The sequence below is a fragment of the Anolis sagrei genome, chromosome 13, assembly GCF_037176765.1.
Source record: "Anolis sagrei isolate rAnoSag1 chromosome 13, rAnoSag1.mat, whole genome shotgun sequence".
NCBI lineage: Eukaryota > Metazoa > Chordata > Lepidosauria > Squamata > Dactyloidae > Anolis > Anolis sagrei.
The window spans coordinates 13,233,354-13,251,005 of record NC_090033.1 but is presented as its reverse complement, the minus strand read 5'-3'; the positions used below and the strand labels follow the sequence as shown (position 1 = coordinate 13,251,005).

The 17,652-nt window shown below is 43.6% G+C and overlaps 1 protein-coding gene across 1 annotated transcript; it reads left to right on the top strand.

Annotated features, from left to right (window-relative positions):
* Positions 1 to 5,911: 5,911 nt before the first annotated feature.
* On the top strand, positions 5,912 to 15,040 carry LOC132764746 (arylacetamide deacetylase-like 4). The gene is made up of 5 exons (XM_067472908.1): positions 5,912 to 6,092; positions 11,524 to 11,528; positions 12,147 to 12,363; positions 12,474 to 12,537; positions 14,269 to 15,040. Exons 1-5 carry the CDS (start codon positions 5,912 to 5,914, stop codon positions 15,038 to 15,040), a joined length of 1,239 nt encoding a protein of 412 aa, XP_067329009.1.
* Positions 15,041 to 17,652: the final 2,612 nt, after the last annotated feature.

Sequence of the window (17,652 nt, the reverse complement as noted above, 5' to 3'; positions counted from 1 at the left end):
GAAAATCCACGTAAATACGTACGCAACCCAAGCTAAATAAATCATTAAAAGCAATTCCAGCTATGGTACCCTTTCAGGTTTCCATGTCTGATGCTGCTATTTCCAGAATCATCGTAGTTAGATGATTCCAAGGATGGTCTGATCGATTGGTTTATGTTAATCATCAACACATCGTTGGAGCAAGGAATTTTTCCATCAGGCTTATTCTAGCACTTAAGATCTGGCTTTTCATTAGAGCATTTTATCTATGTTAATTTTATCAATATCTGTATGTATTAGGCCTGGGTAACAACGGAAAAATTTGTTTCTAAAATCGATTCATTTTTTGGGTTTTTTTGCGTTTCGATATTTAAAAGAATTCCGAATTTTTTTAAAAAAAAAGTTCGATATTTACGAAATTTCGTAAATGGTAAAAAAATTGCCGAAACAATAACGAATCGATTCGTTAATGGCGGACGCGACCGCGCAATACGCTAAAAACCCTCCAAATGGGACAGGGGGAACTTCTGAAGCTTCCCTCTCCCTCTGTTGTTGACTGTTGGTGTGATATTATATTTTTTTTCACTAATTAAACAAAAAACAACTATAAAACTTGCCCCAGACATGCGGAAATAATAACGAAATGACCTCAAACCAATAACGAAACGAATACATAACGAAATATGAAGCATTTACGAAACGAATTGAAAAATTCGTTTCGTTTTTAAGCTGCTCCAGAATGGTTCGTTATCGCTTCGTTAACAAAAAAAATAACGAATTTTTAACGAATTACGAATTAACGAAACGAAACCCCCAGCTCTAGTATGTATGTATTTTTATCCTTTACAATTTAGCTTGTAAATCGCTAGAGCATCTTGGATGGAGGGCGATTAATAAGTAATTAAATGATGATGATGATGATGATTTACTTCACTTTGTATTTGTGCACGTGTATGCACCACAAGGGCTTGATGTTGCTGTTTTCAATGCGGTTTTTTTTAAAAGCTCAGTCACAAGAACCAGAGTATTTTGTCTGAAGCTTTAACCTTGAATAATGTCCAATCAGTAGGATTCAGAGGTTTTCCCCCTGAGTCTCTTCAGTAAAAAGTCAATGTATCCATTATTTCCCATAGTTTATTCTCCCAATCTTCTTCAGATGCCGTTTCCTTCGATTTCTAAAAGGATCCATGCGGCAGCGGTCAAATAGGTGAACAATTTATTTTTATTTTTGTCGAGCTCAATGTCTTCATCTGTAATACCAAGTACGAAGTATTCTGGTTTAAATTGTATTGTAGTTTGTAAGATCTTCTGTCTGGCTTCCTGTATCATTTCCCAATATTTTCTTACTTCAGGGCAGGACCACCACATATGATAAAGTGTTCCCGTCTGCGTTTCGCATTTCCAACACTTTGTTGCAACCCAGAGCAGGAAACAAGACCATAAGATAACAATCCACCACACTTGACTGTGGGAAAAACAATCCCTTTTTATTGATGAAAAAATGGTTACAAAATAGAGGAAAATGCAAAGTCAAAAAGCCACAGTAAAATTCAGCAGTCAGGAATATCCATGAATTAGATCAAAATCCAAAAGCAACACTGTAAAAACCTGGAACCTGTTAGCAAACCACTAACCATACTTGGAGCCCTAGAAGCCTCTTGGGATGTAGGCCACAGGAAACAGGGAAATCTGCCAAGGTAATGCCTCAGTCTAAACGATGCCTGATCTAACGAGACAACCCGGCGAGAGGCACTTAAAACTGAAGAAGCTGTTTCGTGACACGCCTCCAGGCTTTGAAGCCTGTGTTTCCTTTTCCCTTAATCTGCTTGACCTTCGCAGACTCTGCAATTCACTCCTGTTTTTCCAAATCTGTCCTTCTCTATCCTCATTAAGGAAGCCAGGTGTTAGCTCCTCTGGAGAGCTATCACCGCTTGGCTCTGCAACATTCTCATCAGAATGTGTAGTTTCACTTTCCAAGCCACTGACCTCAGAATCATTTTCATTACCATCAGGGAGAAATACATTTTCAGTAGCATCAGAAAAAATACAATCAGAGAATCAGGTTCAGGTTCAGCAATCAGAGGGTCAGGTTCAGGTTCACACGCAGGCTGAACCCCAACACACTTGTTTGATGTCTTTTTGTACATTAGGCGTAATTTTTGTGGGGTGATGTACCAGCGGAAGAACATCTTGTGCCAATTTTCTTTTAATTCAATCGCATACCTGTATTTTAATTTTACCTTCCAAATCTGTTCCCATTCCTTCAACTTTATTGATCTCCCTACGTTCCTGGACCATTTAACCATACATTCTTTTATTGATTCAGTCTCAGTGGTCCATTCTAATAACTTTGCATAAATCTTGGTTATGCTCTTCTTGTCTTTTTGTATTAAGGGTTCCCAAAACTCATCTTTTCCCACAAAACTGACTTGTGAGTCTTTTTTGAAGTATTTTTTTTAGTTGGTAATATTGGAACCATGATACATTCCTATATTGTGAGGAGATCTCTTCTGGTGATCTTAATTGAATCTCTCCTGCCTTCTTTATTAGTATATCCTTGTAGGTAGGCCACTCCGTCCATCCTAGAAGTCTCCTTTCGCCTGCTTCTAAGGGAGAAATCCATGTTGGGGTTTTCGAGTACTGTATATTCTGGCATATAAGACGACTGGGCATTAGGCCTGGGTAACAACGGAAAAAATTGTTTCTAAAATCGATTCGTTTTTTGGGGGTTTTTGCGTTTCGATATTTAAAAGAATTCCGAAATATTCCTTTAAAAAAGTTCGATATTTACGAAATTTCGTAAATGGTAAAAAAATTACAAAACAATAACGAAACAATAACGAATCGATTCGTTAATGGCGGCCGCGATCGCGCAATACGCTAAAAAAACTTCTGAAGCTTCCCTCTCCCTCTGTTGTTGACTGTTGGTGTGATATTATAATTTCTTTTCACTAATTAAACAAGAAACAACTATAAAACTTGCCCCAGACATGAGGAAATAATAACGAAACGACCTCAAACCAATAACGAAACGAATACATAACGAAATACGAAGCATTTACGAAACGAATTGAAATATTCGTTTCGTTTTTAAGTTGCTCCAGAATGGTTCATTATTGCTTCGTTAACAAAAAAATAACGAATTTTTAACGAATTACAAATTAACGAAACGAAACCGCCCAGCCCTACTGGGCATATAAGACCCCCCCCCCAACTTTTCCAGTTAAAATATAGAGTTTGGGATATATTCGCCATATAAGATTACCCCTCTTCCATCGCACACCAATTTTTTTAAAAAAGCATCAGATTTGATTTCAATATGGTAATTTTCCTATTACTGTACCTCCTTCTCTGCCTCTCAGATCTCTCACGTGCGCACCTGCACTGCTTCACTGCAGTCTTCAGGAGCGAGATCTGAGAGGCAGAGGAGGAGGTCAGACAGGTAAAAGAGGTGTGTTTGTCTGGGTCCAGAGCCGCTCTATCTCTTTTTTCCATACCCCGGGTGTCCTGGACGCCTGCAGCTTGCTCCGGCCTTCATTACACCTTCCTGGTGAGGTGCCCCTTCACCTCATCATCGGGACTGCATTAAGTCCACGAATCCTGATGAATGGATTTTCTTCTACCGTACTTGTACAGCGTCACCCTTAATGCTTTCATATGGCAGGGACACAGCCATTGCCATTTTTGAGCTCCCCCCACCATATGCGGCAAACACAGATTCTCCAATCCGATTGGAAGTTTCACCACCCACTCTATAAGACTACTCCAGCGTATAAGACTACTCCAGTGTACAAGACTACTCCCATGTATACGACTCCTCCCGCGTATAAGACGATCCTGCGTCTAAGACGACCCCTGACTTTTGAGAAGATTTTCTTGGGTTAAAAAGTAGTCTTATACGCCAGAATATAGGGTAAATATTTTTTTGTATTTCTCCCAAATTCTTATTAATGTTGATCTTATAAAGTGATTTTTGATTCCCCCCCCCCTATTTTTGTCTTCTTGTACCAGTGTACAAGACTACTCCCATGTATACGACTACTCCCGCGTATAAGACGATCCTGCGTCTAAGACGACCCCTGACTTTTGAGAAGATTTTCTTGGGTTAAAAAGTAGTCTTATACGCCAGAATATAGGGTAAATATTTTTTTGTATTTCTCCCAAATTCTTATTAATGTTGATCTTATAAAGTGATTTTTGAATTTTTTTCTATTTTTGTCTTCTTGTACCAGAGGTACCCATAACACCCGATTCTCAGGTTGAACCCCTCCAGTACTAACACTTTCTCTCTTTTTAAGCCAGGTAAACCCGCAGGCATCGTAATATAATTTAACATCTGGAAGGCTCAGGTCTCCTCTTTTTTATTGTCTGTCAAGTTTCTGTGTTTTATTCTCGGTTTTCTGCCTTCCCACTTCGCACTTTAACAACACAACTGTTCAATGCTAAGGCTTCCTGCCAAAATGGAACTGTAGAGGAGAGTCTACTGAACAAGCCAGTACCTGCCGCATACCAGGACTGCCATCTGTTGAGGAGTTACGAAGGTGGAGGCATTAGTTTGCATTCAACCATCATATATTAAACTAAAGCATGATGTACCCCTTGAAAAAGGATTAGGAAAGAGGAGGGGAAGCTTGGAGGAAGGGAAGGGAACGGCTGAACCCCTCAATAAGCTTCACGGAGCCCCAAGGGTTCTGCGGAGCACAGTTTGAGAACTGCTGTGCTAGATTAAGCTAAAATGTAATTCAAATATTGTCTCCCTTGAAAAAGGGTGACAAGCATCCCGAGCTCTGAAGATCACCTGGGAAGGAATCCCACTGGAGCATTGCAGCGCACCCAAATATCTGGGAGTCACTCTGGACTGTGCTCTGACCTACAAGAAGCACTGCCTGAACATCAAGTAAAAAGTGGGTGCTAGAAACAATATCATACGAAAGCTGACTGGCACAACCTGGGGATCACAACCAGATACAGTGAAGACATCTGCCCTTGCGCTGTGCTACTCTGCTGCTGAGTATGCATGCCCAGTGTGGAACACATTTCACCACACTAAAGCAGTGGATGTGGCTCTTAATGAGACATGCCGCATTATCACAGGGTGCCTGCGCCCTACACCACTGGAAAAATTACACTGTCTAGCCGGTATTGCACCACCTGACATCCGCCGGGAAGTAGCAGCCAATAGTGAAAGGACCAAGGCAGAGACATCTCCAGCTCATCCCCTGTTTGGGTATCAGCCAGCACGTCAACGACTTAAATCTAGAAATAGTTTTCTAAGATCTACAGAGACACTCACTGGAACACCTCAGCAAGAGAGAGTCCAAAAGTGGCAGGCCCAAACCCAGAACCTCAACCAATGGCTGATACCCAATGAGAGACTCCCCTCTGGGCACACAGAGGAATGGGCGACCTGGAAGGCACTGAACAGACTGCGCTCTGGCACCACGAGATGCAGAGCCAACCTTCAGAAATGGGGCTACAAAGTGGAATCCTCGACATGCGAGTGCGGAGAAGAGCAACCCACTGACCACCTGCTGCAATGCACCCTGAGCCCTACTACATACACAATGGAGGACCTTCTTGCAGCAACACCAGAGGCACTCCAAGTGGCCAGATACTGGTCAAAGGACATTTAATCAACTCTCATACTCACAAATTTTGTAATCTGCTTGTTTGCTTTGCTCTGTTAGAAATGTAATATAATTTGACTGGTTGTTCTGACACGACAAATAATAGGGGTGTCGTGGTATAAACTGCATGGATGGCATGCATCTGACATAATTAGCCACTCCCTAACCAATTAATGACTGTCTGGGCAGGAGATGGCATTTCATTATTAATTAATTCTCTATTAAATGGCGAGACCGATGGGATGCAGAAACTCAGAAGTCATCCAAGAGAAGGGAGAGTCCTTTCATGCTTGTTTGCCAAGAGGATGGCATTTCTTGCCACTCTGGGGATGCTCGCGTTGTATGCCAGCCTTCTTGCTCTCTTCTGGAAGACTGCATGGGCCATTTATCATGATCAGAGACGGCTGCACATTCCCCCGGGAATCAAATACCCCATAACACTACGAATTATGCATACTCAAATGAAATTTGGAATCCTTGCGGTAAGTCCTCTGGATTTTAATGCACTTCTCTGTGTCTTAAATACTTCATTCTGGAAAATGTTTGAGGACCGGGACATCCGTAGGGAGACCAAGGTGCTTGTCTATAAAGCTATTGTCCTCCCAACCCTGCTCTATGCCTGTGAGACGTGGACTGTCTACAGACGTCACATGCAACTCCTGGAACGATTCCATCAGCGCTGCCTCCGGAAAATCCTGCAAATCTCCTGGGAAAACAAGCGGACAAACGTCAGTGTGCTGGAAGAAGCAAAGACCACCAGCATTGAAGCGATGGTCCTCCAACATCAACTCTGCTGAGCCGGCCACGTTGTCCGGATGCCTGACAACCGTCTCCCAAAGCAGTTGCTCTACTCCGAACTTAAGAACGGAAAATGAAACGTATTGTCGAAGGCTTTCATGGCTGGAATCACTAGGTTCTTGTGGGTTTTTTCGGGCTATAGAGCCATGTTCTAGAGGCATTTCTCCTGATGTTTCGCCTGCATCTATGGCAAGCATCCTCAGAGGTAGAGGTCTCTACCTCTGAGGATGCTTGCCATAGATGCAGGCGAAACGTCAGGAGAAATGCCTCTAGAACATGGCTCTATAGCCCGAAAAAACCCACAAGAACCTAGTGGAAAATGAAACGTTGGTGGACAGGAAAAGAGATTGAAAGATGGGCTCAAAGCCAACCTTAAAAACTCTGGCATAGACACTGAGAACTGGGAAGCCCTGGCCCTTGAGCGCTCCAGCTGGAGGACAGCTGTGACCAGCAGTGCTGCAGAATTTGAGGAGGCACGAGTGGAGGGTGAAAGAGAGAAACGTGCCAGGAGGAAGGCGCGTCAAGCCAACTCCGACCGGGACCACCTTCCACCTGGAAACCAATGCCCTCACTGCGGAAGAAGATGCAGAGCAAGAATAGGGCTCTACAGCCACATACGGACCCACAAGGAAATCCATAATGGAAGACCATCTTACTCATCCAACGAGGGATCGCCTAAGCCTTAAATACATAAGTGGCACCATCATATGGATTTTTTCTTTCTCTGTGTTGCACCAAGACAAGGGCCTTCTTTTTAATTTTTTTAGTTTCATAATCTTTATTGAATTTTCCAAAAACAGTTTAAAAGAGAAGCATGGTGGTGGTGGGGGGGGGGGGGGGGGGTGAGAGATAAAGAAGAAGAAGCAGAGAGAGAAAAAACACACACAGAGAAACAGGGATTTCAGTAAGGCCATAGACAAGGTCCCCCATGATTTTTCTGTGGTTACCCAAGCCTAGTAATAAGAGTGAAGATAGAAAGCAAGACTTTTATAAACAGAGACAAATTTCTCAGTCGCAACAGAGGTCAAGTCATCTGCAGGAAAAGAGAAATGCTTTCCTTTCGATTCAGGGGTCAAGAAAAGCTTTATATTGAAACAAGGTAAGGTGTGGTGGATCTGTAATTGGTTAAGTGGACGAACACAGAGAGTGCTCACTAATGCTTCCTCTTCATCTTGGAAAGAAGTGACAAGTGGAGTGCCGCAGGGTTCCGTCCTGGGCCCGGTCCTGTTCAACATCTTTATTAATGACTTAGATGAAGGGCTAGAAGGCAGGATCATCAAGTTTGCAGACGACACCAAATTGGGAGGGAGAGCCAATACTCCAGAGGACAGGAGCAGGATTCAAAACGATCTTGACAGATGAGAGAGATGATGGGCCAAAACTAACAAAATGAAGTTCAACAGTGACAAATGCAGGATACTCCACTTTGGCAGGAAAAACGAAATGCAAAGGTACAGAATGGGGGACAATGCCTGGCTCGAGAGCAGTACGTGTGAAAAAGATCTTGGAGTCCTCGTGGACAACAAGTTAAACATGAGCCAGGAATGTGATGTGGCGGCAAAAAAAGCCAATGGGATTTTGGCCTGCATCAAGAGGAGCATAGTGTCAAGGTCCAGGGAAGTAATGCTACCCCTCTATTCTGCTTTGATTAGACCACACCTGGAATATTGTGTCCAATTCTGGGCACCACAATTCAAGAGAGATATTGACAAGCTGGAATGTGTCCAGAGGAGAGCGACTCAAATGATCAAAGGTCTGGAGAACAAGCCCTATGAGGAGCGGCTTAAGGAGCTGGGCATGTTTAGCCTGAAGAAGAGAAGGCTGAGAGGGGATATGATAGCCATGTATAAATATGTGAGAGGAAGCCACAGGGAGGAGGGAGCAAGCTTGTTTTCTGCTTCCTTGGAGACTAGGACGCAATGGAACAATGGCTTCAAACTACAAGAGAGGAGATTCCATCTGAACATGAGGAAGAACTTCCTGACTGTGAGAGCCGTTCAGCACTGGAACTCTCTGCCCCGGAGTGTGGTGGAGGCTATTTCTTTGGAAGCTTTTAAACAGAGGCTGGATGGCCATCTGTCAGGGGTGATTTGAATGCAATATTCCTGCTTCTTGGCAGGGGTTGGACTGGATGGCCCATGAGGTCTCATCCAACACTTTGATTCTATGATTCTATGATTCTGGGGGGGGGGGGGGGGGGTGTGTGTGTGAAAAAAACAGAACAACCCCCCCCCCCCCAAAAAAAACCCATACAAACATAATTAAAATTATTTTTGTGACTTTTCGGTATCTTCTTGAGGGTCTTTCTTCTTCTTTTCTCTCGTCTTCCTCTCCTCCCTCTTCTTCCGTTTCTTACTTATTTCTTCCTCCCTCTCATTATTCTCAGGTCTCATCTTCCGTGGCATTTACCTGATTAGTTTACTAAGATCTTCTTGTTTCTTTCAAGGGCCTTCTGAAGGGCATGGGTTGCTTTGACTCAGCTCATGGGGACGGATGGTTTCCAATCTTCAGCTCTGATTTCCAGCCTGTAAATGTCGTTCTAGTTCTCAGTTTTGGAAGCGCCCCTTTCGATGAGCTCCAAAAAAGGTTAAAATAAGGTGGCTTGTCATACAAACTCCAGACCCATTTGTACCTGAAAATGGGACGATATTTCCTTAAGTTCTCTTCAGAGAGAACCTTTCTTTCCAAAGTCAAAACATACTTGTTGGAAACTTCTAGAGATATTTGTAGCCTCTTTGAGACCATGAGAGCACTTTGATACCATGTCTAGGTTCAACAGGATCCTGGGATTTGCAGTTTGTTGTGGAATCAGAGTTCTTGCTCTAAAAAGGGACCTTCTCCAAGATACAGTTCATGGTGGGTTTTCATATCCAGATCAAATTGCCCTTCGTTCTTGTTCAAGGAGGTGTCTAAAAGAAATCTGTCCTATGGGCTGTGAGGGCAGAGCTCACAAGTGTGGAAATAGCAACCCAAGTGACAGGTCTCTTTTAGACATTCCTTCAACAAGAATTGAAAACTAGGCCTGGGTAAAAACGCAAAAATTTGTTTCTAAAATCGATTTGTAATTGGGGTTTTTTTTGTTTCAATATTTAAAATAATTACAAAACTTTCCCAAAAAAAAGTTCGGTATTTACAAAATTTCGTAAATATTTACAAAACATTTTGTAAAGATGGCGCCCCTTTTTTTTTCAATATTTTTAAAATATTTTTTAAATTTAATTATTAATTTAGTAGAATAGGGAGGAGAAATTAAAATTATTATTAAGGAGGGAAGGCAGCCACTCACTCTGGCGGGCCCTCTCGCTCGCCGCTCGCTCGCCCCTCTCGCTCGCCGCTCGCTCGCCCCTTTCGCTCGCCCCTCTCGCTCGCCGCTCGCTCGCCCCTCTCCCTTCCAAGGAAAAGTAAAAGCTCGCCCTCTCAGCAAGCATCCGCAGGCGGCCATCTTACGTATTTCCGAAATGGACGGAAATACAAAATTTTTTGGCGCCTGCCGTTTCGATATTTAAAAACACTTCCAGGTTAAAAAAAAAGTTTTGTAATCGTTTCGTAATTCAAAAATTAACGAATTTTTTAACGAATTACGAATTAACGAAACGAATTGCCCAGCCCTATTGAAAACAATTTGAGCTGTGTATGAAATCCCACCATGAATTGTATCATGACATTCTTGTACTTTTGCTGAGCATCTTGAGTTATTCTGGGTTGAACCCACTCTTTCCAACTTCAGACAAGGTTGGGGAATATCCTGGAATTTGCTTGAAGCTCCAGGTTTGAGGTCAACTGGACAGCTGGATTGGGTCTATTTGAACTGGTTCTCTGTCTGGACCATACACCAGCACAGGGGGGAAGAGAATGGGTTGTGTCCATGCTGCCACTGTTGCTGATCCCAACCGTCCGTAGAGCACTATGTAAACACTAGGGCTGGGCGGTTTCGTTTCCTTAATTCGTAATTCGTTAATAATTCGTTAATTTTTTCAATTACAAAACGATAACGAACCATTCTGGAGCAATTATTAAAAACAACGAATTTTCAAAAATGTTTTGTAAATGCTTCGTATTTCGATATTGTATTTGTTTCGTTATTGTTTTGAGGTCGTTTTGTTATTATTTCTGCATGTCTGGGCCAGTTTTATGGTTTAATTAGTGAAAACAATATATAATATTTATTTATTTATTTATTTATTTATTACTTGCACTTATTTACCGCCACTCTCAGCCCAGGGGGCGACTCGTGGCGGTGAACAACAACATAGAAAAGACAATTTACAGTAATCAGAACAATACATAACATGCTACTACTACTTGACATATACTAAAAATCCGCTTCGTCATATCATGGGTCATAGTCAGTCTCATAGTCGTGGTCCATTCCGGTCATCATTGCCAAAGATATAGCACTCAGTTGAAGGCCAACTCGAAGAGCCATGTTTTCAGGCTCTTACGAAAGGCCATAAGGGAGGGCGCCTGTCTAACTTCAGTAGGGAGGGCGTTCCACAGCCGGGGGGCCACCACCGAGAAGGCCCGCTCTCTCGTCCCCGCCAGGCGTGCCTGTGAGGCAGACGGGATCGAGAGAAGGGCCTCCCCGGATGATCTCAAGGTCCTCGTGGGCTCGTAGGCCAAGATGCGGTCTGCAATATCACACCAACAGTCAACAACAGAGGGAGAGGGAAGCTTCAGAAGGTTTTGGAGGTTTTTTAGCATATTTTGCGGTCGCGTCCGCCATTAACGAATCGATTCGTTATTGTTTCGGAAATCGATTCGTTAATTTTTTACCATTTACAAAATTTCGTAAATATCGAACTTTTTAAAAGGAAAATTTTGTAATTATTTTAAATATCGAAACAAAAAACCCCCCCAAATACAAATCGATTTTAGAAACAAATTTTTCCGTTGTTACCCAGGCCTAGTAAACACCTGGTCATCGACAGTACGCTAATATGACATTGGGAGAGGCAGCAACGAAGCAAAGAAGGGAGTGAGGGAGATGGACCCTCTCTTCTACCCAGTTGTAGATGCTTCTTCTGACGTTAGAATGGGGCACCAGCAATGACCAGGAATTCAGGTGGCTAGCTGAGAGTAGCCATGCCAAGACAGAAGGTGAAGTTATGTTCTGACACAGTCTCGGTCTTTCTGGACCATATGGATGCCATCCAAGCACTGCAACAGGTTTGTTAATGTGCTGAGACACACTGCTGTCTCCTTTCCAAAAAGGCAACCCAAAAACCCTAGTGTCTCTGTCCAATTAGACCCTAAGAGGTGAGAAGTTCTGGTATGACAGATTTATTTGACTAGATCTCTCTGTTGGGTCGACAAGTGCCATACACTGAGGACGCAGCTCAGGGGGTGTTATAGTCTTAGGTTTTAAGCCTGGACAGACACACAAACTATTTCATTCACACTTCTCTTTCCCATTGTTCTCATCTGGCGCCTCCTTATCAACAATTGACAACAGCAATTCACAACCATTTCCCCCTTTGCTGGATTGCAGGTCTTTTGAACTTTCTCTTCTTTCAGCTAACTCTTTCCCTTGTGGCATTGACTAGAAATTTCCCATCTCCCTCTTTTTGTCTAAACCTGTTCCTGGCTTGGTAACTTTTCATTGTTTACATTTCTCTTTGCCTCAGTCCCATCAAACGTTCATGGGATGATCTCTTCTAGATTCGGCCTAAGGCTGTCACTTTCTGTACGTAAGCCCTGTGTCCACATGGCATTTATTTCTCCTTTATATTTTTCTGTAAACAGGAATCATTTTTAAAAAAAATTGGCTTGGGCAATCCATACAAATTAGTTGGGTGGTTGTACAGAAGATTTGTACCCAAGTGGAGCCGAACACTGACGATCAAGGACTTGGTGTTTGATGACGTTCCGGTCAGAGTGTATTGGCCCAAAACAACTCCTTCTGGGAAGAGAAGAGGAGTGGTTGTCATTGCAGCAGGTGGTGGAGTTTTTGGAAATATTGGTAAGTTATCCAGGAAACAGAGTTCAGGTGGAACATATAGGATTTTTCTATGTACATAGTCATGAAACCCATCAGTAATAATCGCTCTTGAAACATGATGTGTTTTTCAGAGGGAACCGACCAAGCATGCCGCTGCATTGCCCGGGAAACCAATTCTGTCGTTATGACTGTTGCGTAAGTGACTTCATACTCATTCTGGCTCTATCAGAATGGACATTCTCCCACACTATCCGATCTATTCCCTTTCCAAGAAACTTGACTCAAAGATTTATTTATTTATTTATTTATTTACAGTATTTCTATTCCGCCCTTCTCACTCCAATGGGGACTCAGAGCGGATTACAATGTACATATACAGGGCAAATATTAAATGCCGTAGACACACAACATATATAGACAGACACACAGAGGCTATTTAACATTCCAGCTACATGAGGGTATTCTGGTCACCAGGGGAGTTGTGACTTCGCCGTCCACTTGTGACACCGATGGAGTACTTTCTCATTCTTTTGCATGCTTGCTGGAGATTTTATGATGTCGTAAATTAGTAAAATTAGCCTCCCCGCATAAATGTACCTAAATTTCCTACTTGACAGATACAACTGTCTTTCAGGTTGACAGCAAACTGCACAAATGGTCAGAAGCTGACTCCGACCCAGGCTGGTGTCAAACTCTTGACCTCTTGGTCAGTAGTGATCTTAATGCAACTGATTCCCAGTCCCAGTTTGGTATTTCCTTTCTCAATAAACTATTTTCCTATTGGAGAAGCCAACAAACAAAGGAAGAGGGTGTCTCTCATCCCAAATGGATGCCTTGTTTCAAAATGTTAAGGGAGATGTAGAACGTTCCTTTCCAAAATGTCAGTCATGTGGTTGAAAAATTCATATCATGAGTGTACTATTTTATTCACGGACGCGACCGCGAAATACGCTAAAAAACCTCCAAAAACTTCTGAAGCTTCCCTCTCCCTCTGTTGTTGACTGTTGGTGTGATATTATAATTTTTTTTCACTAATTAAACAAAAAACCTGCCCCAGACATGCAGAAATAATAACGAAACGACCTCAGAACAATAACGAAACGAATACAATAACGAAATACGAAGCATTTACAAAACGTGTTTAAAAATTCGTTTTTTTAAAAAATTGCTCCAGAATGGTTCGTTATCGTTTTGTAATTGAAAAAATTAACGAATTATTAACGAATTACGAATTAACGAAACGAAACCGCCCAGCCCTACTCTATACGGTTCTGGCCCAGCTTACATGTCCAAACGCATCCGCCCCTACGTCTCATCTCGTAATCTAAGATCATCCAGGGAGGCCCTGCTCTCGCTCCCGTCAACAGCACAGATGCGCCTGGCAGGGACGAGAGACTGGACCTTCTCGGCTGTGGCCCCCCGCCTATGGAACACACTCCCAAATGAGGTAAGATCCGCTCTCTCCCTCCTGGCTTTCAGAAAAATTAAAATCATGGTTTTGGGACCAGGCCTTCGGGGAGTAGAAGTAAATGTATGCAGCATTTCGGAAAGACAATGACTGGAACGGCGATTTGGTGGACAAGACTGTTTTATTGTTTTAATGATTGTTTAATTGCTTGTGGATGTACTGTTTTTAACTTGATTTATGTCAAATTGTAGTGTATAATTGTAATTGTACTGGCATTGAATTTTGCCATTAATTATGTGTAAACACTTTGAGTCCCCCTCGGGGTGAGAAAAGCGGTATAGAAATACTGTAAATAAACGTAACACCCGGGATAAGTGAAGGAACACTGGACACAAAAACAACACTGGGCACAGTGGACTTGAATTGTAACAGGAGTTTTTAGAATATTCTGTGTGTAAAATTCAGAGAACGTTATCATGTGGATTGCGGATTCAGACCGTTTCTCATTTCTGCTTCAGGTTTCGTTTGGCTCCCGAACATCCATTCCCAATCCCAATTATGGATTGCTGCACAGCTACTATACACTTTTTGAAAAATGCAGAGGAATACGGAGTGGACCCACATCGCATTGTTCTTTATGGAGACAGTGGCGGAGGGTCATTTGCTGTAGCTGTTTCTGAATATTTGGCAGGCAGGAAAGATCTCCCAAAGCTAGGAGGGCAGGTCCTCATCTATCCGGCTTTGCAATCCATCGATTTAAATTTGCCTTCTTATCAGCAAAACCATTCGGTCCCTTTCATGTTCAAGAAACGGGCCATGAAGGTTGCTACCCGGCTTCTGACTGCGAAGGAGGTCAACTTGGAGGATATCATGAAGAATGCTCATCTACCCAAACATGTGTGGATGAAATACAGGAAATGGGTCAATCCCGATGACATTCCAGAAAGATTTAAGGGCAGGGGTTACGTGCCCATGGAGCGGCCTCCGTTTAACCAAGAACTTTACGAAATCATAAAAGAAGCAACCAACCCCATGTATTCCCCACTTTTAGCAGAGGATGACGTGATCCGCCAGCTCCCCAAGACTTTCCTTTTAACCTGTGAATACGATATTTTCCGAGATGACGGGCTCTTATTCAAGAAACGGCTAGAGGACAACGGTGTCCCAGTGACGTGGTATCACATCAAGGACGGATTCCACGGAATGTTGTTTGGCCATGGTCGGCCAGTGGAATACCCAGAAACAAAACTCCATTTCCAGCATGTAAATAATTTCATTAACAGTATATAAAACACATGTTTTATTTTATTGTTGAAGGCTTTCATGGCCGGAATCACTGGGTTGTCTGAGGTTTTTCAGACTGTATGGCCATGTTCTTCAAGCATTCTCTCCTGACATTTCGCCTGCATATATGGCAGGCATCCTTGGTGGTTGTGGGGTCGGTTGGAAACTAGCAAAATTTCTGCTTTCAACCTGTTAGGTGAGCAGGTGAGCTGGGGCAAACAGTGGGTACTCACACTGACCTAGGCTTGAACTGCTGACCTTTTGGTCAGCAGGATTTTTCTGCAGCACAGCAGCTTAGTCTTTTGTGCTAAGCTCAGCCCCTATGGCTCAAAATGGTAAAGGTTTCATACAGAAAACCGAACCACGCAGTGGGCTTTTTTGTTGCTGTTCCCAGGGCTTGTTTTTCAAAGTCTTCCATGGCAAAAAGTGTTCCATGTAGAGGTCGGGCTTTAGCACAGCAGGGTAATCACCAAGCTGCAATGAATCTTGCCAACCGGAAGGTTGATAGTTCGAAGCTTGGATCAGGGTGAGTGCCTGAGCTTTAGTCCAGCTTTTGCCAACCTAGCAGTTCGAAAACAAATGTGAGTACATAAATAACAAACACATTAAAGAAGGGAAGTACAGTATAGTCTCACTTATCCAGCTTTCCCTTATCCGACATTTTGTCTTATCCAAAGCTTTTATCCAACACCCCCCTTTTCCTCCATTTCCCCTTCAGTTAAAGGAGCGCTCCCCAACAGGGGCGGCGCAACCATTACGCAGAGTAAGCATTTGCGGTATACTTTGTTTTGCCCAGGGACAGAGGCGGCGCTTCCTCATCCTGAGGTGATGGCGAGGTGTTGTCGCCCCAAGGAGGCAGGGGAGGTAGCAGGAAAGGAGGGGGCCAGTTAGGCTCTCGGAGGAGGCGGAAGCAAGGAGGAGGCTGGTGCCAAAGAGGGACTCAGCGGCAGCGGTGACTTCCCCCTGGCCCCTCCGCTCCTCCGTGCTCCTTTCTCGCCAGGCTGGGTGCCCAGCGTGGCGAGGAAGGAACACAGAGCAGCGGAGGGGTAAGGGCGAAGCCGCCGCCGCCGAGACCCTCTTTGGCAATGCCCTTCTCCTGACCTTCTCTCTGCTGCTCCATGCCTTAAAACGTCCCCTCCTTGCCAGGCTGGGCTCCCAAGGCTGGCACCCAGCCTGGCGATAAGGAGCATAGAGCAGCAGAGGGGCGTGGAGGAAGCTGCCACTGCTGAGACCCTCTTCGACAATGGCTTCCTCCTTGCCCCCTCTGCTGCTCCATGCCTGAAAGGGTCCCTTCCTTGCCAGACTGGGCTGCCAAGCCTGGCGAAGAAGGAGATAAGAGCAATGGAGGGGCAAGGAGGAAGCCGCCGAGGCCCTCTTTGGCAGCGCTTTCCTCCTTGTCCCTCTGTTGCTCTGTGCCTTCCTTGCCAGGCTGGGCAACCAAGCCTGCCACCCAGCCTGGGGAGGAAGGAGCACAGAGGAGCACAGGGGGTGAGAGGGAAACCGCTGCTGCTGAGGCCTTCTGCTGCTCCATGCCTCAAAGGGTCCCTCATCAGGCTGGGCTTCCAAGCCTTGCAAGGGAGGAGCGCAGAGTAGCGGAGGGGGAAGCTGGCGCCGCCGAGGCCCCCTTCATGCCTCAAAGGAATATATATATATATATATATATATATATATATATATATATATAAGGCTTGGGTAACCAAGCGTTTCGTTTTTTCAAATAATTCCGAAATTTCGTATAATTACGAATCGATTCGTTAATGGCGGACGCAATTGTGCAATATGCTAAAAACCCAACCAAATGGGACAGGGGGAACTTCTGAAGCTTCCCTCTCCCTCTGTTGTTGACTGTTGGTGCGATAAAACAAACAACAACTATAAAACTTGCACCAGACATGCGAAAATAATTACGAAATAATTACAAAATAATTACAAAATAATGACGAAATAATTACAAAATAATTACAAAATAATTACAAAATAATTATGAAATAAATTGAAAAAAATGTTTCGAATCTAATTTACTCCTCACACTATTCCTGCATGGCTCAATATTGGATCGTAAGCTAATTTAAATACGAATTAATAACGAATTACGAAATTAACGAACGAAACCGCCCAATCCTAATATATATATATATATATGGCTTGGGCAAGTTCGTTCGGAAGCTTCTAAAATCATAATTAATTCGGATTAAATTCACTTTTGAATCAATATCGAGCCATGCAGGAATATTGGGAGGAGCAATTCCGAATTGAAACCACTTACCCATTCTTCGGAATTATTTTCGGATGTCTCCCACAGTTATTTTGATTTTAAGACCATTAAGCAATTTTGGCAAAGCGTAACAAATGGTTTCAAAATCTCATGGTTTCCCTTCCTTCCCTGGCGGCGAGCTGCGATGCAGAGGGACGAGGTGGGCGTGGCTAAGCACAGCTCTTCTTGAAGGCCATGCCCCTAGTGGCCATCAGGAAGAGCTGTGCTTAGCCATGCCCACCTCTGTTGTGGTTCAGTGTCCTGAGCAGCATGATGGGATCCAGATCCCTGGCTCTCCTGGCCAGTATTCTGTGCCTCAGCCTCCAGTTGCGGCCTCTAGGAAGCCTTTCTCACAGGAAAGGAA

Excerpts from the sequence above, each read along its gene's own strand:
- LOC132764746 (XM_067472908.1), top strand. The coding sequence starts at position 5,912 with ATGGCATTTCTTGCCACTCTGGGGATGCTCGCGTTGTATGCCAGCCTT. Across the intron at positions 12,364-12,473 it reads TGGAGTTTTTGGAAATATTG|AGGGAACCGACCAAGCATGC; the intron begins GTAAGTTATCCA and ends TGTGTTTTTCAG. Across the intron at positions 12,538-14,268 it reads TCTGTCGTTATGACTGTTGC|GTTTCGTTTGGCTCCCGAAC; the intron begins GTAAGTGACTTC and ends TTTCTGCTTCAG.